The sequence below is a fragment of the Camelina sativa genome, chromosome 13 (assembly GCF_030686135.1).
Source record: "Camelina sativa cultivar CO46 ecotype springtype chromosome 13, ASM3068613v1".
In the NCBI taxonomy this organism is placed as follows: Eukaryota; Viridiplantae; Streptophyta; class Magnoliopsida; order Brassicales; family Brassicaceae; genus Camelina; species Camelina sativa.
The window spans coordinates 23,009,854-23,029,855 of NC_141892.1; the positions used below are offsets into that span (position 1 = coordinate 23,009,854).

A 20,002-nucleotide genomic window follows, 5' to 3' on the forward strand; every position below is an offset into this window, starting at 1 on the left:
AAAAATTGAAGATATGAATGGTGTGTCCTAAAGTAATAATTTTAAACGACCATACTCTTATTTTTAATAATAAGTTTATGCATAGTACAGTAATTTCTTACATTTCGTTGGTGTTATTATGGTTTTTATGCACTAAAAAGAAATAAAATTTGAAAAAATGTGGACTATTAAATGTCCAATTTTGCTGAATTGGGCTTATGGAGCGAGGCAGTTTTGTGAGATGGATCGTCGAAACTACCCATGATTCAACTCTATCTCTTTCTCCTTCTTCAACAAGCAAATCTGCATATAACTTGATCCTAAGCAACCAGCGAATCTGTCTCTTATCTGTTTGCCAAAAAAAAAAAAAAAAAAGCAACCAGCGAATCTGCAAATAAATATTAGAATCTCTTATGTAAGATAATTTCAAAAGAATTTATATGGTAATATTATTTTATTTGTGAAAGATCTCTACTTTATAATATAAGATAATTTCAAGATATAAAAGATTCTAATATTTATTTTAATAAAAAACTTCATATGACTTCATAATATAATTTTAAAATTTCATTATTTTACTTGTGCATGCAAATAAATTTTCAAAACTCAATTAAGCCGTATGAAATTTCAAAACTCTATTTTACTTGTGCATGCAATTATTTATGAAATTTCTACGACGTGAGAGCGAGGGAGTCGGGGGTTAGTGTTGTTGGTGTCGCGTGAGAGGAGAATAGAAGCCTAGCCGTCCTTGGGTGAAGTGGTAGTGTTGAGTGTTGTCGTGGGTTTTAGCTGTCGTTGCCGTTATTGTCATTCATCACCACGTTAGATGTAATCAATGTTTGGGTAAAGAGATAAAAGGCAGAGAGCCTGGTTTGGTGGTGGTGTAAGGAGGAGAAGAGTGAACCGTGTAAGCATTTCATTCTCCATGGAGTTGTTGTTGTGTTCGTGTTGTCTTCCGACTTAGGAGGAGGATAAGCAACGTGAGTCCTAGAGCAAGGGTTGTTCCGTGGGTAGATGTTGTTATCGGAAAGGGGAGGAACACATGATGGAGAGAATAATGATGGAATCGTGACGAGATGTGAGAGAGAGACGTGGTGGAGGTGGGAAGGCCTCTTGTGGGTCTGGTTTGTCATCTCATGGATGTGGGAAGCTTCATTAGTGGTGAAAGAACAAAGCCGGAGTGAACAGAGGTGAAGAAGAGAAAGGGTGCAAATGGTTGATTAAAATTGAAAAATGGGTTTAACAAAATTGAGTTGAAAATTTTTCAACTCATTCATCTCCAAAATAGTGGTTGAACAAGTTGAACACTTTTTTTGTAGGATTAGTTTATTTTTTCAATTTTTTAAGTTGAACGGGCTGAATAATTTTTTCCAACCTCTTCAACCTTCTCAATGTATATGGTAAAATTGGTTGAATAATTTTTTTCAACATGTCCAATCTCTTCAACCTTGCAACCATTTGCACCCAAAGAAAGTGAGAGAAGGTTGGAGATAAAGACAGTGTGGAGGAGCCGATTTTGGATGCTCACCGGCGCCGGATTTGACATTAGTTAGGAAAGGTAATGATACCAGCGTGATCTCCAAGAAGCCAAGAGTGCATAACAGTTGGCGGATTGTTATTCGGACTTAAACTGAAGGAATGCTCATTACTTCTGGGACACGTAATTGATGGAAAGCTGGGTAATTGCTGGTAAATGGTGCTCTTTTTGCTAAGTATGGAACATAAGCGTTTTCGAGATGGGTTTATGAGGAAACCGTTTGGAGGTCATAACGATGTCTGATCGAGCGGAAACTTTGTCGAGAGACTTGGGGTAGTACAGGCTCCAGATCCAATGGTGGAATTACGAGTTGAATGGTTAGTTTGTGTTTTATTAGAGTGTTATTATAGAGCTTTGTATGAATTGAATTGTGGTAAATGGACTTGTTGGTTGAGCCATCGAGCTCAGTTTGAGCTGGAACCTTGCAGGAGCTTCCATGGCATATGGAGTTAGGTTTTGGTTGTTAGAGAATAAAGGTGGAGCTCAAAAGTGTGGGGTTAAAGTTAAGTCGGTGAATCAGAGGGTTCATCGGAGAGGTGGTTCTGTGGCTGGACAAAATAAAGTATTCCAACCAATTTCTCTTGTTACTCGGTCGCTAGGGATGGTTGGTTGTGTGACTCACTAACTATACGAGGTGATGTTTGGGATACATGTTTAAGTGGCTTGTTCGGGTGGAACACAAAGTGGTTAGTTGGAGGAGGAATCAGAGTCTATGAATGTAAGATGCTTGTGGAGCTGAAATATGTATGATTGTTGTTCGTAGCTGCAGAGTATGAGTTAGTTGGATCTAGCTAGTATTTGTAGAAACAGGATTCAACTTTTAACCGAGAAATAATTATATTTCTTATTATTAAATATATTAATTAGTTTTAAAATGAATGTAAAACGATAATTCCACTTAAGAATAAAAATAAAGACAGCTAGAATAACTAATTAAAAAATTTCGGTGTAGTATTCCAATCTAACTGAATCAGTGAATTACCACTGACCATTATAGAAAAATCGTAAAAATAAAAGAAAACTTATATAATAAAGTACAGAGGCACCCCACAACTTTTTCTTAGAGACTATTACGTAAGCAACTAAGAAGCTGCCACATGTCCAAATCTATGTGATCCTTTTTTGCATTAAAGTATTATATTTAAAAAATTTAAAATAATAACTAAATCAAAAACAATTTAAGTAAATAAATGAAACTTTAAAAGATTAAAGACAAAACTATGAGATTTTTTAGTAATAATAATATGATTCCACTTTTAAGAAAAAATGATCATCTTTCAAATTTTTGAATGTATTAATTAGTTTTAGAATCAATACAATAAAAGAAGGATGTGTTGCTTTCCTTGTGTGATACATCAGCCTAAACATTGAAGTTAGTATTGACACCTAAGTTAAAATCAATAGCCAATAAAAACATTTCAATTAATACAGCTAGTATTTCTAAACCAATTAAAAAAACTATGTACCACTAGGCATGTCAATTAGGCCCAAAGCCTGCAGACTGGCCTTCATTGAAAAACACCCGACTCAGACTTAAATATATGTCCAGAAAAATCAGACCTTTTGGACTCAGCCCGTTTAGGCTTTAGATTTTTTAGGGCTTAGTCCGATCGGGCTCGGACCAGCCCCAACAACCCTTATACAAATATAATTATACTTTTTTGTTAACAATTTTGTTTGATTGCAATATTTATTTAATAATTTTTCGTAAATAAAGTTTAAAATTCTAATCTTAATTTTATATTTACTTAATAAACTTACTTAAAAATTTTAAAATCTTTATCTGTGATATTTTATATAAATTTTATTTGGTTAAAATATAAAAATCTATTTGGTTTTAATTTTTTTATTTATTTTAGATTAAGTTGGTTTTAGTGAATATAGATGAGTTATTTAAACTTTGATTGATTTGTTTTATATTGCACCTTTAAACATTGCTCTTTTTTTTTTTGTCAACCGAACATTAAATTAAAACAGTACTCCAAGGTTGGTTGCCCAAACCGGAGGGAAGAAGTTTACAAAAGTAGTTTCAGAATCTAAAGAACGCGATGAGCAGGCTAGACAATCTGCCCTCACATTTGTCGAACGCGGAATCCTGCTGAGGATGAAGTCGGGGATGGAAGCTCTAAGTAAATCGAAGTCGTCCAACAGGTTGGAGAATGCGGGCCAATCATCCGGAGATTACACCTTCGCCACTAGCTCTGCACAATCAGTCTCGAAAAAGGAACAATCCATGCCAGCCGCCAACATAGACTCCATAGCCCAGATCAAGGCTTGTAACTCCGAATGTAGAGGTGAGGGTGTACGTCTATAGCATCGTGCTCCCATTAGTAACACTTTGTCCTCTCTATTGCAAAAGCACCAACCCAAGCCCACAAAGGAGTCAGACCCCTTCCAGATCCATCAATCTGACATCGCGGAGAAGGTTCCAGATTTTCCATAGATGTCGAATAATCCATGGCTCTGCCTGTGAGTGACCTCGCCTCCTCCCATAAAATCCTATCATTAGCCGCCTGATTTATAATATCTATTGGCGCCGCCTCCGTACACTGAAAAATCTTTTTATTCCTATCCTTCCAAATTGACCATACAATCCAAGGTAGCCAAAAACTAATATCTGAGACACTCGATTGAGATGTCGCCCGCCAGAATAAGAAGTCTAAATTAGAATAAACTGAGCCATAGGGAAAACCATTGAATGTTAATGAAACCAGAGATAAATCCCAGATCCTACGAGACCTAGAACACTCAAAGAGAGCATAGTTTATCGTCTCAGCCGCCAGCCCACACCGTGTGCAAAGAGTGTCGCACCGAACACCCCAATGAGCTAGCCGGTCCAACACCGGAAGAGTGTCGGATGCTATCTGCCAAACAAAATGTTGAAACTTGGAGGGAACGTCAAGTTTCCAAGCTTGAGCCCGAAGGGCCGTACACGTCGGTCCATACTCACCTACCTTAACTAAATCACGGGCTAGCCGGTAACCCAATTTGACCGTATATTTCCCGGATTTAGTGTAATGCCAAATCAGTCGATCCGGTTTATAGGATTTACTGATTGGCATAGCCTGAATAATCTGAATATCCTCTGGATCCATGAACTCCTCAAGGATGGGCAGATGCCATTCCATAGTGTGCGGGTTGATCAAATGATTAACCATTAAGTTAGGATGGAGCAGTCTCCCACAACCGTTAGCTGGTCTTGGTTGACTATCTGGTATACAAGGATCTTTCCATACCGAAATATCACAACCAGATCCTAATGCCCATCTTGCTCCTTTTTCCACTAAGCCTTTCGTTGAAAAAATACTCCTCCAAGCAAATGAGGGAGAGTATGGCTTTTTGGCCATTATAGGATGTTTATTTCTAAAATATCGGCCTCGCATCACACGGGCCATTAGAGATGTCAGATAATGAATTAACCGCCAATACTGCTTAGTCAGCATCGCGTCATTGAATTGCTCCAAATCTCGAAAACCCAAACTGCCTTCGCATTTATCATCACACATTTTATCCCAAGCAACCCAGTGCAAACCACGAGCTTTATCGTTAGACCGCCACCAAAATCTTGAAATAGCACTTGTTAATTTAGACGTCAATTCCTGTGGCAATTTAAAGCAGGACATAACATGAGTTGGGAGAGCTAACGCAACTGACTGGATCATGATTTCACTGGCGCCTTTCGATAAATATTTCGCCGACCAACCATTCACATGATCATCTAACCGATCATTAACATAACTAAAAACCTTAGTTCACGAACCTTGAAGGCTTTCAGGAATACCCAAATAAGAACCCATACCGCCTTCTTTTGAAATACCAATGACAGACTTTAATTGGGTTCTTAAGTCCTCCGGGACGTTTTTTCCAAACATGATAGACGACTTCTCCAAGTTAACCTCCTGTCCGGACGCTTTTCCATAATTTCCTATGATTTCCATGACCGTCCTACATTTTGTCGCTTCTGCTTTACAGAAGAACAAACTATCATCTGCAAAAAGCAAATGCGAGATGGTGGGGCAATCCCGAGCTAGCGTAATACCAGTAAGTTTATCCTCTCGTTCAGCCTTTTTGATATTAGCTATCAACACCTCCATGCTAAACATTGCTTTTTAAGATATGTTATAAACTAACTTATAAATTTGAATTTTTTATTTGTAAGATAAGCCCGAAAAAGCATGAAAAAACCCAAAAAGTCATATAGTCCTGTTAGAGCCGGACCGGGCTTTGAAATAAAGACTTGAAAATATTATGGGGCAGGCCGAGAAGGGCTCAAATATATGCGAGTTTTGCGGATTTTGGGACAGACTGTGCTGAGCCAGCCCGATTGACACCCCTATATGCCACATCACGTTGTCTTTCACTTCATAAACTCTTGCCGAGATAATAAAAAAAAAAAACACGAAGACTCTAATTGTTTGTTCTTCTCCTTCACACTAAAAGACTGTTTTTTTACACAGAAGAAACAAAAGAATCGTCACAAAGTTTTGCCGTCAATGAAACAAACACTAAGAGAAGAAAACACACGACTCGTGCAGCAAGAGACATGGAAGAAGCAGAGGTCATTGTTTAAAGAGGCAAAGCAATCTCACCAAATTCAACTTTGATTAATTCGAACAAGAATTTCAACAAAATCTACAAATTCTGCAATCAAATTCTCCAGTTATCGAGAACTCTTTCGAAGAAGAGGCGAAGTTAAAAATTAGGGCAGGGAAGAAATTTGAAAAGATAGAATAGAAAGAGAGATGCATAGTGATGTGAAGAAGAAGGAAAAAGAGAATAGAGACATAGAGATATCAATTCTTCAGGTAAGCCCCTCCCTAACCACACAATTGTCGTCTTATATACAAAAGATTAAAAATTTCACAAAAGAGCAACTTGGGCATGACAAAGTTCATTAATCCCTCTTAGATTCACAGGTCCAATCGAGGTAAAGATGTCATTTTAATTCAAGGTTTTAGGGTTGCTTCAAGAAAAAATATTAGTGTTTGTGTAAATTAACTCACCTTTTCTTTGTTCACTTAGTTCTTAAATGAAGATGATATTGAGCAAATTGCTGCTTTGGATCAGAACGTTTTCTTTTTCAAGGTTTAGTACAATACATGTTACTTACTACTACTTCCAGAACTCTATGTGAAAATTATCATTTTTTATTTCCCTTTCGATCTTAGTAAATTTCAAAAGCTTCATCTTTGGTTTATGTCAGATTTATGACACACAGGTTGAATTGCCTAAACCTAACGTACTCTAAGAGATCCATCAAGAACATTTAAAATGTATACATCAAAGAGTAACATGTCTTACTGTTCTAGAGGGTTTGTGAGTGAGAAACAAATCAATAACTAATAGTTTGTAATCCCTAAATTTATTTGGTAATAAAATTTAAAATCTATTCAAAAACTAAATTTATGAAATAAAAAACTCAATTATCATATGATGATGTAAATAATATTAATAAAAAAATACTATTGAAATTATCAAAAACTTATGAATTGATTCCAAATAACATATATTAAATTACGAATCGAGAAAAACAAAACAGGAAAATATGACAAAAATAAAATAAAAAATCAATCCCGCAGCGTAGCGCGGATACCAACCTAGTGAACATAAAACTAAGATTCCATTTATAAATAAAAATAAAGATAGCTAGAATAACTACTTATTTACCGTATGATGCTCCAATCTAACTGATTCAGTGAAATAACACTCACCATAATAAAATATAGTCGTACAAATAAAATAAAAATATCACATAATCTACATATTGGTCACTATAACAACAACATCACCAAAGTAACAAAAACAGTAATTATTTTTGTTGTATATTAGTAACATTATAACAATCTTTCCCGTTTTTAGAAAGATTTTAGCCATTATAAATAAAGATTCGAATCGGACAACCTTGGAATGGGCAAGGCAACAAGAGGCGTTTTGAGCTTCAAGACAACACCAAACTTCTCTTTCAATTCCAACACTTGTCCTTCCGGTATCTTCCAGTCGAACGAATGTAAGAATGTCGCGAGAGTGTACAAAACCATCCTCTCAGCGAGTGCTATACCCGCACAAATTCTCCGTCCAGATCCAAATGGAAGAAACCTATAATCTGTTCCACTGAAATCATAAGACTTATTATCAAGAAACCTCTCAGGACGAAACTCAGTCGGATTATCCCACACATTTGGGTCTCTCTGAATAGACCAAACGTTGATGAAGGTATTAGTGTTTTTAGGAATGGTGTAGCCGCCCACAACCGCGGTTTCAGTTGGACGATGAGGGACTAGCAAAGGAATGGTTGGATAAAGTCTAAGTGTTTCTTTAATAATGGCGACTATGTAAGGAAGTCTAGTGATGTGCGATTCTTCAACTATGTTGTCTTTGCCTACAACGTCGCCTAGCTCCTGTTGCGCTCTCTTCATTAAAACTGGGTTGCTTATTAGTTTGGCCATCGCAAACTCTATCGTGTTGGTTGTTGTATCTGTACCGCCAACTACCATATCCTTCACATATATATGACAATAACATTGATTAAGTCAGTCCCCATAAACAAATAATTTCTTTTTTACCCAAAAACCGTAAGACTAAGCTACATAGTTTGCAAGAATATGCTATCAATATTCTAAATTAAAGTATTAAAACTGAAATTATTTCATTACCATTAGTACGGCTTTGACATGTTTGAGTGTAATGGGAACCTCTGAGTCAGCTTCTTGGTCCTTTAACTTCATCAAATGTTGCAAAAGGTCTTTACATTCACCATCATCACCATCCCTACTTCTTAGTCGTTGCATCTGCTCGATGGCTTTATCAAGTATGGTATCGAGCTCTCGAGCACACACATGCATCTTCTTCACAAGTCCTTGAAGATCAAATCTTGCTAACATTGGGAGAAAATCAGAAATATTAGGCTCACCCAAAAGCCTAGTTATTTCAGAAATAACTCCTTTAAACTCTGTTCCAACACTCTCCATTTCCTCTGCTTTCACCGAACCTCCCCATAACATATTCATCGTGAGGTTCATCATCGTCAAAAAGATCTGGTCACCGACGTTGACTGGTGATTCTTCTTGACCTCTTTGGTACAAGTATCTCGTTCTTTCCCGGATCTCTTTGCATCGAAACTCGTAGAAAGAATCCAAAGTTTTTCGGTTAAGAAGCTTGAGAACGCAAACTTTTCTAAGCATTCTCCATTCGGCACCGTATGGTAACAAAACAAGGTCGAGACCGCCATAGGTAACCACTCGGCCTGTGAGACTGACGTCATGGTTTGAGAAATTGATGTCGTGGTCTGTAAATATCTCTTGAGCTAGTGCGGGAGAGTTGACCACGACGGTCAGTTTTGAACCAAGATTGAGTTTGAAGATTGGACCGTAACTTCGAGCGAGGTTTGTAAAGTATGTGTGAAGATCCGGATCAAGAAAGGGAAGGTTTCCGACAATAGGTAGCCCTCGCGGTCCAGGCGGTAGAGGCGGATGCGGGGAGCGTTTCAAGAAGTACCACAGAATCGATAAGATGGCTATGAGAACGATAACTGCGTATGGTTTAACATTGATTAGTATTGTGTTGTCGGTAAAGAGAGTTGATATCGGAGACATCGTCAAGACGTACAGCATTATTTATCTTCACAGTTAAGATGATAAATTGATAACATTTGAACGGATGATATTATTTCATCATTTTTGAAAATCAAAATGTGTAGTTGTTGAAAATATTTTAATTTTAAAAGTCGTCAAAAATAATAATATTTTTTTTGTCAAAGAAAAATTGATAGTATACAAAATAGAGTTCCAAATTTTGAAGTCATCCAAACAAAAGAGGAAATACATTTGGTGTCGAATTTTTATATATTAAAAAAAAATCTATTTTGTTTAAGTTAACAAAAACAAAACAAAACAAAAAAAATTGTCAACAACTTTCAAATGCTTTGAATTAACGAGTTTGACTAATTTAAACCATTAGAAAGTTGTGGACAATATTTGTTTTTTGAACTTCTTCCCCTCCTATGAATCGCCAAACATTGATGAAAACCTTAGAATCCTTAGGGATTGTGTAGCCACTTACAACCGTGGTTTCAGATGGGCAGCGAGGAATAAGAAGAGGAAGAGTTGGGTGAAGCCTTAGGGTTTTTTTCATAATGCATAGAATGTATGAAAGTTTAGTGATATGTGCTTCTTCGACGATGTTGTTTTTGCCCACAACTTTGTCGAGCTCTTGTTGAGCTCTCTTCATGATCTCCGGTTTATTTATAAGCTCTGCCATTGCGAACTCTATTGTGTTCAAAGTTGTCTCTGTACCACCAAGCACTATATCCTAATAATCAGGAAGCCTATAAATTAACAATATATAGACTACAAAAACTTCATTACAAAAAAACATTACGTCAAAAAAAAATAAAGGAAATGTCATCCACTCGTTGGAAATAATATAAGTCGATTTTTTTTTTTTAAATTACCATTAGCAAGGCCTTGACATGGTTCATTGACATGTTTTTTTTTTTTTTTTTGAATGAATGCTAAATTATATTCAACCCAAAAAAAACCTGTTTTACATTAGATGCCTCCTTCAATTAAAAAAGCTATTTAACTTTGAAAAAACAAAGCAAGTGGGAAAAAACAGAGTAGAGAGGACTCTTTATAGGCGAGAGCCTAACCACACACACAAGCCGTCATGGTGCTTGGAGCCATGAGTCTGCAGCGATAGTAACTTGTTCCTGACAGTCCGATCAATGTTTTTGACAAGGTTAGCCGTTGGGGTTACAAGCTCGCCATGTCGTCGTCGATTGCGTTCGCGCCAGATAGCGTGGATTGCAGCCTGGAAAACAAACTGCAGAATGAATCGAAGCGTGTTAGATAGAATTTGGAGCAGTGATCTGATCAAGCAGGGCACTGAAGTTTGTCGGGTAAGCAGGTGGTAAGAGTCTCCCAACCAGCTGCTTCCAGACTTGACTTGAGGTGTTGCAGGCGAAGAACAGATGGTCCCTAGTCTCCAATGGAGCATTACAGAGAGCACAAGAAGGATTCACTCCCGCATTCCATGTCAACATTCTATCCCCCGTGGTTAAACGATTTAACGTTGCTAGCCATACTATAAAGGAGTATTTAGGAGTGGCAGAGGAGAACCATATTCCCTTATACCATTCTTTAATAGGACCTTTCTGCCTTATTTGATGCCATGTATCCTGTGTTGAAAACTTTGCTCTGAATTTACCTGTCTGAGTCCTCCACAGAGCAACATCAAGTGTCGCTACTGGTTCTCTGCCTCGGAGGTTATCCAATTCATCTTCAATTTTGTTGAGAATATCCCACCGATGTCGACGTCGTTGATGCGATGTCGACGTCATTGACGTGTTTGCATCTTCATTCTTAGCATTCAACAACACCATCAAAAAAATCTTCACTGTTCCTTGTACTTTCCTTATCCATTCTCTCCCGTTGATTTATAATCCGGTCGATCATCCGGTCCATCCTCTGAACCGGTCCACAAACACGCTTAGCCAAACCTTGAAGATCAAACCGGTTCAAAACCGGGAAAAAATCAGAGACATTGGGCTTTCCTAAAATATCAGTTATTTCCGTAATCAATTCGAAGAACTCATCAGCTCCAACTATGTCTCTCTCCTCGCCATCAGCAATCGTTGCTCCCCGCAAGTCCACAACATTTGAGTCACAACATTCAATATGGTCACAAATATCTGTTCCCCAATGTTAACCCGTGATCCAGCCCGAGCCCGGTCCACCAAATAGCGGACCGTTCGCCTGGTCTCGCGATGGCCAAGTGAATTGAAAAAAATTTAATCCAGCGTGGCGTTGATTAACATTTTGTTAATGCAGATTTTTTCAGCATTCGCCATTCCGGTCCATATGGTGAATAGACGATATCTACGCCACCATACGTGCTGAGCGAACCTGCCACGTTTCCGTCGTGGTTCACAAAGATGACGTCGTTAGTTCTTAGAATCTCACGTGCGGCTTCGGAAGAAGTGATCACAATGGTCAGTTTGGTGCCGAGCCATAGTTTGAAAACGGGGCCATGCTTTTGAGCAAGTTTGTGAAAGTAAGTGTGACCCGGCGGTAACGGTGGAAACCGTCTTTTGGATTTGGCGTAAAGCCATATATACCAAAAAAGAGAGGACACGACTATCAAAGCTAAGACAGAGTCCAAGAAGTTGCCGTTGCTATTTTGGACCCTAAATAAACTGAAAATTTCAGACATTGTTTCCCTTTATGTATTATTGTTTTATTTTATTTTTGTAATCAAATTTTGGACATGAAGTAGCGACTATATATAGTTGTCAGGTTCCAAGTTGATCAATTTTAGCCTAATTTCGTTATCATAGGTTATAGATTTTTTTTCCGTGTCAAATCTGATAATTTGTCAATGGTATTACTCATTATTCACTTAAAATTAAGTTATATGACTAAGTTTTTGCAGATGATAACATGTGTATGATTTGTTTGTTTGATTATCAAATGTGGCTTAATCTTCGATTTTAACCTCTAGAATAAACGAGTTAAGTATTTATATTAAGACTGTTCAATGATTTTCGAATGAATATTTTTTTATCAATTATGCAATGTAAAAATCTAGATTATATAAAATAATACAGTTACAAACAACCAAATCGAGTAATAATATGAACTTTCAGCACACACAAATCACAGTGGACAATTCTCAGAAAAGTTTTATTATAAGAAAAGAAAATCGAAGATATTGAATGAGTAATCGTCTCCACCTTACAAAAGCTTAAGACATCATCACTTTTACACATGCAACCCCAAAAAAAGAAAAAAAAACAATTCTAAGAACAACAAAACCAACAGTTTACATAATCGGCCGGTTACATCACAAACCGGTAGGGTGCAAGGGACTAGAAATTTGGTTTGGACAACCTTGATACAGGAATTGCAATGAGTGGTTTCTTTAACTTCAGAGTGGATAGGAGGAACAAGCAGAGGAAGTGTAGGATGAAACCTAAAAGAGTCTCTATCATAATAGCTCGCAAGCAAAACTAACTTAAAAAAATGAGATTCTTTTATGGCTCCTATTCCAAAAATAATTAGGAAACAGTAGAGAAACCAGATTTTACGAAAATAATGTGGCAATCTCTGTGCAAGATAAGCCAAAATAGTAAATAGCAGTGGAGCCAGAATACTTACCGGATGGGATTCCTAAGGTAACTATACCGCAACATGTTCTATTAAAGGGGCTAGAGAATCAGAAAGAGTACATAATAGGGCAATTCTATAGATGCTTGTCTCCACATGGTGGTCTAATATTTGCTATCTTCAATAAGTTATGGGGAAGGAAATGCAGAATCACAATTAGAAAATTAGGAGATTCAAACTATCTCTTTCACATTCCGGATGAATCAACTAGGTCTTGGGTTCTTCAGAGGGGTCTTTGGCTTGTTGATGATTTTTTGATGTTTGTAGCTTCTTGGACTCCACAAGCATCTTTAGCAATCCTTGAGATCAAAACGATTCCTGTATGGGTGACTTTAAAAAACATACCCAACCTTCTCTACTCAATTCCTCGTATAAGTCATATAGCTTCTGGATTGGGTGCACCAATAGCAACCCATAAACCTAGACTAGATCCATTTCTGATGGGTCAGGCCAAGATTTTGGTAGAGGTTGAGCTGAGCAAAGCCTTTCCAACTAAGATTGCTGCTGGTGACATAAATGGGTTTATCTCTATGGTGGAGGTAGAGTACACTTGGTTACCCACTAATTGTAAGAATTGTGGGCAGTTGGGTCATAAAGAAAAGCGTTGCTTACAGTCTACATCAGTTCCTCAAGCGAGTGTAGCTACTATTATTGAGTCATCTATTATTGCAGAGCTTGGTAGTGAGAATGCTCCAAGTTCCGTTCCAGTTGATACTCATGAGACTACTGCTCCTATTCAGATCTCAAGCATTGATGTACCAATTACTAATGGTTCTCTCTTACCAGCGGAAGATTCAATAGCAGCTTCACCAACTATTGTAGAGGAACAAAGATTGTCAACAATTGTCTCAGTCACTAAGAATGTTTCTATTTCTAAAACTGGTCCAACAACTCCTTTATATATTAAGTCTCCTATTCAGGAAACTGCACGTATATCTTCAGCTATGTCTCATGCTACTTTCCAAGGGGGAAGTAGTAAACAAGCTGAGTTTAAATTTGGTTCCAATCAGTTTGCCTCATTGGGTTCTACCGAAGGAGAAGAAGATTTGTCGGAATCAGAATCGGATAACGAAACTGAACCGATGAATCTAATGACTCCTACAGGCAAAAGAATATAGAGGTCGTGGAAAGGGCAAAGGTCGTGGGAGACAAAGTGGTTGTGGCTAGCGGTTTACAATATCTTATGCTTAAGTCAATCGAAGCAGTTGATTCGATTGTATGTGTGCATCTTTTGCACCCTTGTCTTTCTAGCACTTAAGTATCTTTGTAATCTGCATGACTTAGTCATGGTTTTTCTTAATAAAAAATGTTTAAAAAAAGAAAAAAAAATATAGTAAATAGAGAACACAAGTTCTGAAAGTTTGATCTGATGAAAATAATCACAGATTCTAATTATTTTTTCCTTTTGCTTTCAAGTAATAAAAAAGGAATCAATTCTCATTTTCCTGTATCATTCATAAGATCTCAGAAAGCAAATAAAAACAGACTCTCTCCCCTTCTTATCACAAAAAAAGTCTTTCCCAATCTTATTATCTCTACTTTTCCTCAGGATTCACTTGCTGTCTGCACCGGCGTGCGCACTCCTGGTAACTCCTAACCAAACCGCTACATTTCAACGGGTTATCAATGTTCTCTTTGTAGCATTTCATCCACGCTTCGTGATCTTCAGAACAAGGCATCGGTTTCGGTTCAGGGATCTTGAACTCTTTCTCCCTCAGCTCATTGGATCTCTCTGTCACTTCATGAACAAGGTTCTTCTCTACTTTCTCCAGCTTCTCAAGAACCTTCTCACTCTCTTTCGAAACAGACTTTATCAACTCCAACTCCGCGCTTGCTGCTGCTGCTGCTTGTTGCGGTATTGGGAAGTAAAACGGTGGCTGCATTGGTAACTCCCCCATTGGATTCGGCTTCTCTGCATCGTGGTGGTGTGTTTTCGCTTCTTGCTCCACCTTCCTCTGTGGTGACACTTTGGGTTTGGTTTTCTTCGCCTTCCTCTTTGGTTGATCGTTGCCTTCAGCTAGCTGATTGATCAGCTTTGAACTGATCTGAATCGAAAAGTCACCCATACTATATACCAAGTTTGCAAAAACCTGGAAGATGAAATCCACATCAGGAAACACAACAACGCTTTCTTATAGTTTTGCCAAATTCAACGACTCGAAACCATAGAAACCTAAAGAAAATAGATACATAATATCAAACTCTAGCTAACTACCATAGCAACACAAGTTGACTCTTTCAGTACAAGTTCTAGATTATGTAAAGCTTAAGCAATTACAAGAATGCAGCTAAAGTTTTGAGTCCAACATTGCTACAAATACACACAAAAATGTTTATGAGTACTTAAATCCAGATTCAATGATCTTAATATTCCCATCATCGTAGATACAACACTGACCAAATCGATCTTTACGGAATCGAATGAGTGATTCTTCGTAATCGATTTAGAACGATTCTGGATAAAATTTTTTACAGAGCAAGGATTAAAAAAAAAAAAAAAAAAAAACCCTAGAATCTCTCACATCAAGGATAAAAAATTCGAAGCGAGGAAACCAAAATTCACATACAGTTGGAGATAACGATAGTGAAGAGAGACAATATACCTGGAAGGATAAGGAGATCGGAGAAAGGATCGGTGAACGGCGACTCTCTCTCTCTCTCTTCGCTAGTAAGAAAAAAACTCCGTCGTTGCAGCTACGAAGACGAGAAAGAAGAAACTGAGAGACGCTGGTTTGGAAATGTATGGGCTTGGTTACAAGATAAAAGTGTTATCTTGAGCCCAATTCCGCTTATTGGGCTTTTAAGGCTTTAATATCCTCTCCTTATGTATAGGAAATGTTTTTTGATCCTTGTTTAAAAACCCTTCTTGTACCGGATATTATGATTATGGTCATTAGTTGAATTCATTTATATATATATATATATATATATATATATATATATATATATATATTTAAGATATTTATGATATAAATCCTGAAGTTCAAACCTATTTATAAGCATGCTATTGACATTAATTATTAATATTAATTTGTTTTTCATTTAATTAATTAATATTGAATTTCGATTTTTGGAAACAAGATTTTTTATCCTAACAAAATTTCTAAAACAATGGAAACCACTATCTTTAATATTAAGTATTAAGTTTATAATTAATTAAAGTAATATTTAGTTTCCAATTTTATTAAACTATATTTTCTCCATAAATATATTTCCTAAACAATCGGTCTAAGCAATAAACGAATTGATTTTCAATCTTGGAGAAGGATCCATGGCCAAGATTTTTGATCTCAACCTATTGATATCCAACTATTTTCCCCTAATATATATGTTCAAAACAAATAAAATTTAAATGATAAGATATATCATATCCCAAAAATATTCGGAAAATAAAACAGATTACACCTCATTTCTCCCCAATAAGTTTCTTAATCGAATATTTTTTGCGTGCACAAGTTTATTTAGTCGACCTAAATGATCAGTATATAAATACTCTACACCTAAACCCTGATTATACATTAGCAATCACAATTACACAAAGCTTACCAGAAAACTTAAACACTCTTATGTGTTTTAAATATGCCAAAAATCGAAACTTAATAATGATGTCTCCTATTTTTTCATCAGAAAACTTAAACACTTTTTCGTAGACAATTTATGACAAATAAGGATGATGAAATCGATTGACTAAAAATCACGATGGGCGGAGATGTCGCAATGGACGGGATAAAACAAATAAGAAGAAGATGATAGATTTGTTTAGTCAGATAAAACAAGAACAATGTTGTCGGTCTATACAAAAAAAAAAAAAAAAAAAAACCAATATTAGTTTACTTAAAAACAAAAGTCAATTGCCTAATATATATCAGTTAGTAATTTGTATAATGAATTAGTTTTTTTTTTGGTTCAAATAGCTATTTTTTCATTTCTAACAAATTATATACAAACATCTTGGGTCCATTTTAATAACCAAAGTTTATTAAAAGAAAAACAATGTGAAATTCATGTCAAACAAATAACTGCTAACAACTTTTATTTGCATTTCACAACAAAACTATATATACTAAAGTTAACTGATTATTTACATATAAAACATTCAAAACTACAATACAAAATTATCTTGTACATATATTTAAAAAATGTAAAATAATAAAAATACTACTATATGTAAAAAAACACACAAAGTATATTTCTTCTATATAACACTATTTATTTAATTGTATGTTATACTATAATATAAAACAATAAATCTCAAACAAAATATTTTCTAATTTCCATACTAACTAATATATCTATATTTGTAAGGTTGTACATTAAAAAAAATACAAATTAAATATTAGTTATATATATAGTTAATCTATAAAACAAATTACATTTTTTTTATTAAAAAATGGTTTGCGGTATACTGCGGGTAAATATCTAATTAAACTACATTATTACAAAAATATACAAAAGATCCAAGTGTTGACCAGAAATATATATATATATATATAAGATTGAGTTTTTTTATACCTCAGATCATCAACTTTGTTGGACCCGTCCTAACTTTTATTTTATACGTAAATTTGAAGAACAGTGCATGCCCCGTCAATTGGACACGAAACCAAACGTCGTACCTTAATGTATCAAACTAACCACACATGACTTTACAATATTAAAAAATACTAGGATAGTATGCGCTTGCCCCAGAAATGTTTCTAGTTTTATTTTATTTTAACTATTTGTATGATAATATAGCTTTTGACAATTTTATTGACAATATTTTTCCTTTTAGTTTTTTTATTGTTATTTGTTGCTGGATTTTTTTTAATTATTGTAATCAAATTGTAGACTAAAATCAAAATCGATTTTGTTTTTTTTTCTTCTATTACGATGCATTGGAGCATCATTATTATTGCTAGTTGTTTTGATTATTTAATCTATTTTGGCTGATGGTATTAAATTTAATGATAACAACTTTGATGGTTTCTATTGATTATGCTTTTCATTATTGGTAGAATAGCTAAATAGCATTGTTGTTCTAAATATATATATTTTACATACCTTGACGGTAGATTATGAAATGAGATTTTAAATGAAAAAATAGTTGTTTGGAAAAGCTGAAATGTTATTTTTTCCCTACTTAATTTTCTTGTGTTTCTTGGTTATCTTCACCGGTTCACCTCCATTATATTTTGGTTTTATTTTTGTTAGTATTTTGGAGAAAGTTAATGGATAAATACTTCAATTTTGTTGTTGAATATCTCTTTGTTTGTTGAAGTAGTTTTTGGTTTTTGATTTCTTTACCTTGAAAACTGGGTTACAAGACCAAATCGAAATATGCAACTTAAATTCAGAAAAAGAAATCAAACACACGAAACAAATTCATTTAGATAGCATATACTACCACTAAATTCTGATTTCTTGGGCCATGTTTTTACACATACACTAATCATATAGAGTCACATAAAAGAATGGCACTTAAACGTATTGCTGAGAGATTAAGATAAAAGAATAATAGGATGTTGCAGCCATACATGTCGTAAGAGAAAGATAACTGCACCTAACTTCAAAGGCACCAGAACTTTGAAGGAAAGACTATGAAGATTCTCACAGATATAAATCTTATTTTACATTTTTATTTGCAGGAGTAGATAGCTAACAAATGTAAGCAGAGGAAAAACAACAGTTTCGTGATATTCTATAGGAACCAGAAGTTAAGTAGGTTGTACATGTTGGCCTTTCGGCCTTTTCTTGAGGCATTGAATGGAATGGGTGACAACGTCTATCAAAATTGCTACCTCAAATGCAAACAACGGTAGGAAGACAATCTTTTAGTCAACAACTGCAAACAAAAGAGCACAACCAAAACTATAATAAATCAACCAATCATATATTTCTTGATTAATGATTAGAAGTTATTGATAATTACCATATTTCTCTTCAAGATGTAAACAAAGAGGATCTCAAAAGCAACAAGAGATGACGAGTGAAAATGAGACCACTGCAACAAGACCATATGATGACTTAACCACAACAAAACTCTTCATTATATAATGGAAGGTTCAAGATGAAGCAAGAGAATAAAAAAAATGTCATACATGTCAATCATGAGGCATTAATGGACACAACGAAAATCTGCCACGAGCAAATATATATAAACCTGTAAAACAGACAAAACAGCACACATATAAAGGAGAGTGAAGGCTATTGACATCAGTCTTAACCTTCTTTAAGGATGATATTGAAGATGATACTTATATTTTGGACATCGCCAAATATTTAAACAGATTCATAAAAGTAATAAAGAGTTTTACTTTAAGATAATCACAGTTCTTATAAAACTCAAATATCCAAGTTTAAAACAAAAACTGGGTTTACAAGAGAATTTGCACCTCTTAAAACATGACCCATGAGCTAAAAGATTAAACTCATACTAAGACATTCACACTAACACTAAGACAGTACAATCAAGAACTAAAAGATGACTCATGAGTTAAAGTCACCAACTTTGGATTCGATTTTGTCAAATCAAACAAACCCAAGAATCAATGAACTCAAAAAAAGGGAACTTTAGTATAAAACTACCTTAAAGGAATAGCCTTGAGGCCCTTGACTAATAGATTGATCCTAGAACCAAGCACATAGGGATCGATCAACGCGACGACCTGTAAGCTGCTTCTCTATCATTACCTCTCTGTGAACACAAACCAGATGAATCAAATTTTAGACTGATCAATCAAAGTCGAACTGAATCCGGAAAGAAAGGATTGAAGATTCACTTACCCAGAATCAGAGAGGAGAAATATACATTGAAGCATATCTGCTCACGATGCACAAATCTGAGATTGCTTCGTGTTCTCGATTCACAACATAGATATCTTCCTTAATCCCCAAAATGAAAAGTAGAAATCTAATTAGAAAGAAGAACAAGAAATTGAAATTGGCGTTAAATACGACGAGAATGGAGAAGCAACACAGTTTTGGTGGCTCCGGCGAGAATGGTGTTGATTCCAACGATGCTGGTAAACCTAATGTTCTTTTCTTGTGTGAAACTATGAATGCTTGCTCTACTGTATTTGACTTTGCTTCTGTTCTAGGATTTACTAATGTAATAACAGAACCTCCTCTTGGTCGGAGGATTAACTGCACGATTTTATAAACATTACTGGCACATCATAGGTTGTGATATAATCGCAGAGGTTCGTGAGTTCTTTGACACCTCGCACATGAAGTCGGGTATGAATCACACTAACATTTGTATGATCCCTAAGATAGAGAAACCTCAGACGCTATCCGATTATAGGCCTATAGCTCTATGTAATGTTTTATACAAAATCATCTC

The 20,002-nt window shown here is 35.6% G+C and overlaps 4 protein-coding genes, 1 long non-coding RNA gene and 1 pseudogene across 6 annotated transcripts; 1 reads left to right on the plus strand and 5 right to left on the minus strand.

The window, feature by feature from the left end:
• Positions 1 to 3,843: 3,843 nt before the first annotated feature.
• Positions 3,844 to 5,619, minus strand: LOC147929880 (uncharacterized). The gene is made up of 4 exons (XM_087480769.1): positions 5,277 to 5,619; positions 4,471 to 5,234; positions 4,228 to 4,380; positions 3,844 to 4,089 (listed from the first exon to the last, which is right to left on the minus strand). Exons 1-4 carry the CDS (start codon positions 5,617 to 5,619, stop codon positions 3,844 to 3,846), a joined length of 1,506 nt encoding a protein of 501 aa, XP_087336895.1.
• Positions 5,620 to 7,204: 1,585 nt separating this feature from the next.
• Positions 7,205 to 9,205, minus strand: LOC104737239 (flavonoid 3'-monooxygenase CYP75B137). The gene is made up of 2 exons (XM_010457370.2): positions 8,170 to 9,205; positions 7,205 to 8,013 (listed from the first exon to the last, which is right to left on the minus strand). Exons 1-2 carry the CDS (start codon positions 9,124 to 9,126, stop codon positions 7,390 to 7,392), a joined length of 1,581 nt encoding a protein of 526 aa, XP_010455672.2. The 5' UTR covers positions 9,127 to 9,205; the 3' UTR covers positions 7,205 to 7,389.
• Positions 9,206 to 9,460: 255 nt separating this feature from the next.
• LOC109128392 (cytochrome P450 93A2-like) lies at positions 9,461 to 11,725 on the minus strand (annotated as a pseudogene).
• Positions 11,726 to 12,420: 695 nt separating this feature from the next.
• Positions 12,421 to 14,001, plus strand: LOC147929881 (uncharacterized). The gene is made up of 2 exons (XM_087480770.1): positions 12,421 to 12,472; positions 12,652 to 14,001. The coding sequence occupies exons 1-2, from the start codon at positions 12,421 to 12,423 to the stop codon at positions 13,794 to 13,796; spliced, it is 1,197 nt and encodes a 398-aa protein (XP_087336896.1). The 3' UTR covers positions 13,797 to 14,001.
• Positions 14,002 to 14,029: 28 nt separating this feature from the next.
• Positions 14,030 to 15,530, minus strand: LOC104737240 (uncharacterized). The gene is made up of 2 exons (XM_087482417.1): positions 15,282 to 15,530; positions 14,030 to 14,768 (listed from the first exon to the last, which is right to left on the minus strand). Exon 2 carries the CDS (start codon positions 14,742 to 14,744, stop codon positions 14,214 to 14,216), a length of 531 nt encoding a protein of 176 aa, XP_087338543.1. The 5' UTR covers positions 14,745 to 14,768; positions 15,282 to 15,530; the 3' UTR covers positions 14,030 to 14,213.
• Positions 15,531 to 18,124: 2,594 nt separating this feature from the next.
• LOC104737241 (uncharacterized) lies at positions 18,125 to 19,884 on the minus strand. 2 transcript variants are annotated; one of them, XR_015578787.1, is made up of 6 exons: positions 19,637 to 19,884; positions 19,444 to 19,542; positions 19,246 to 19,354; positions 18,759 to 18,820; positions 18,590 to 18,661; positions 18,125 to 18,502 (listed from the first exon to the last, which is right to left on the minus strand). It is a non-coding gene; the product is annotated as an uncharacterized LOC104737241 (long non-coding RNA). The 2 variants fall into 2 exon arrangements; XR_759709.3 differs by lacking the exon at positions 19,637 to 19,884 and having other exon boundaries at positions 19,444 to 19,584.
• Between the last annotated feature and the right edge of the window lie 118 nt (positions 19,885 to 20,002).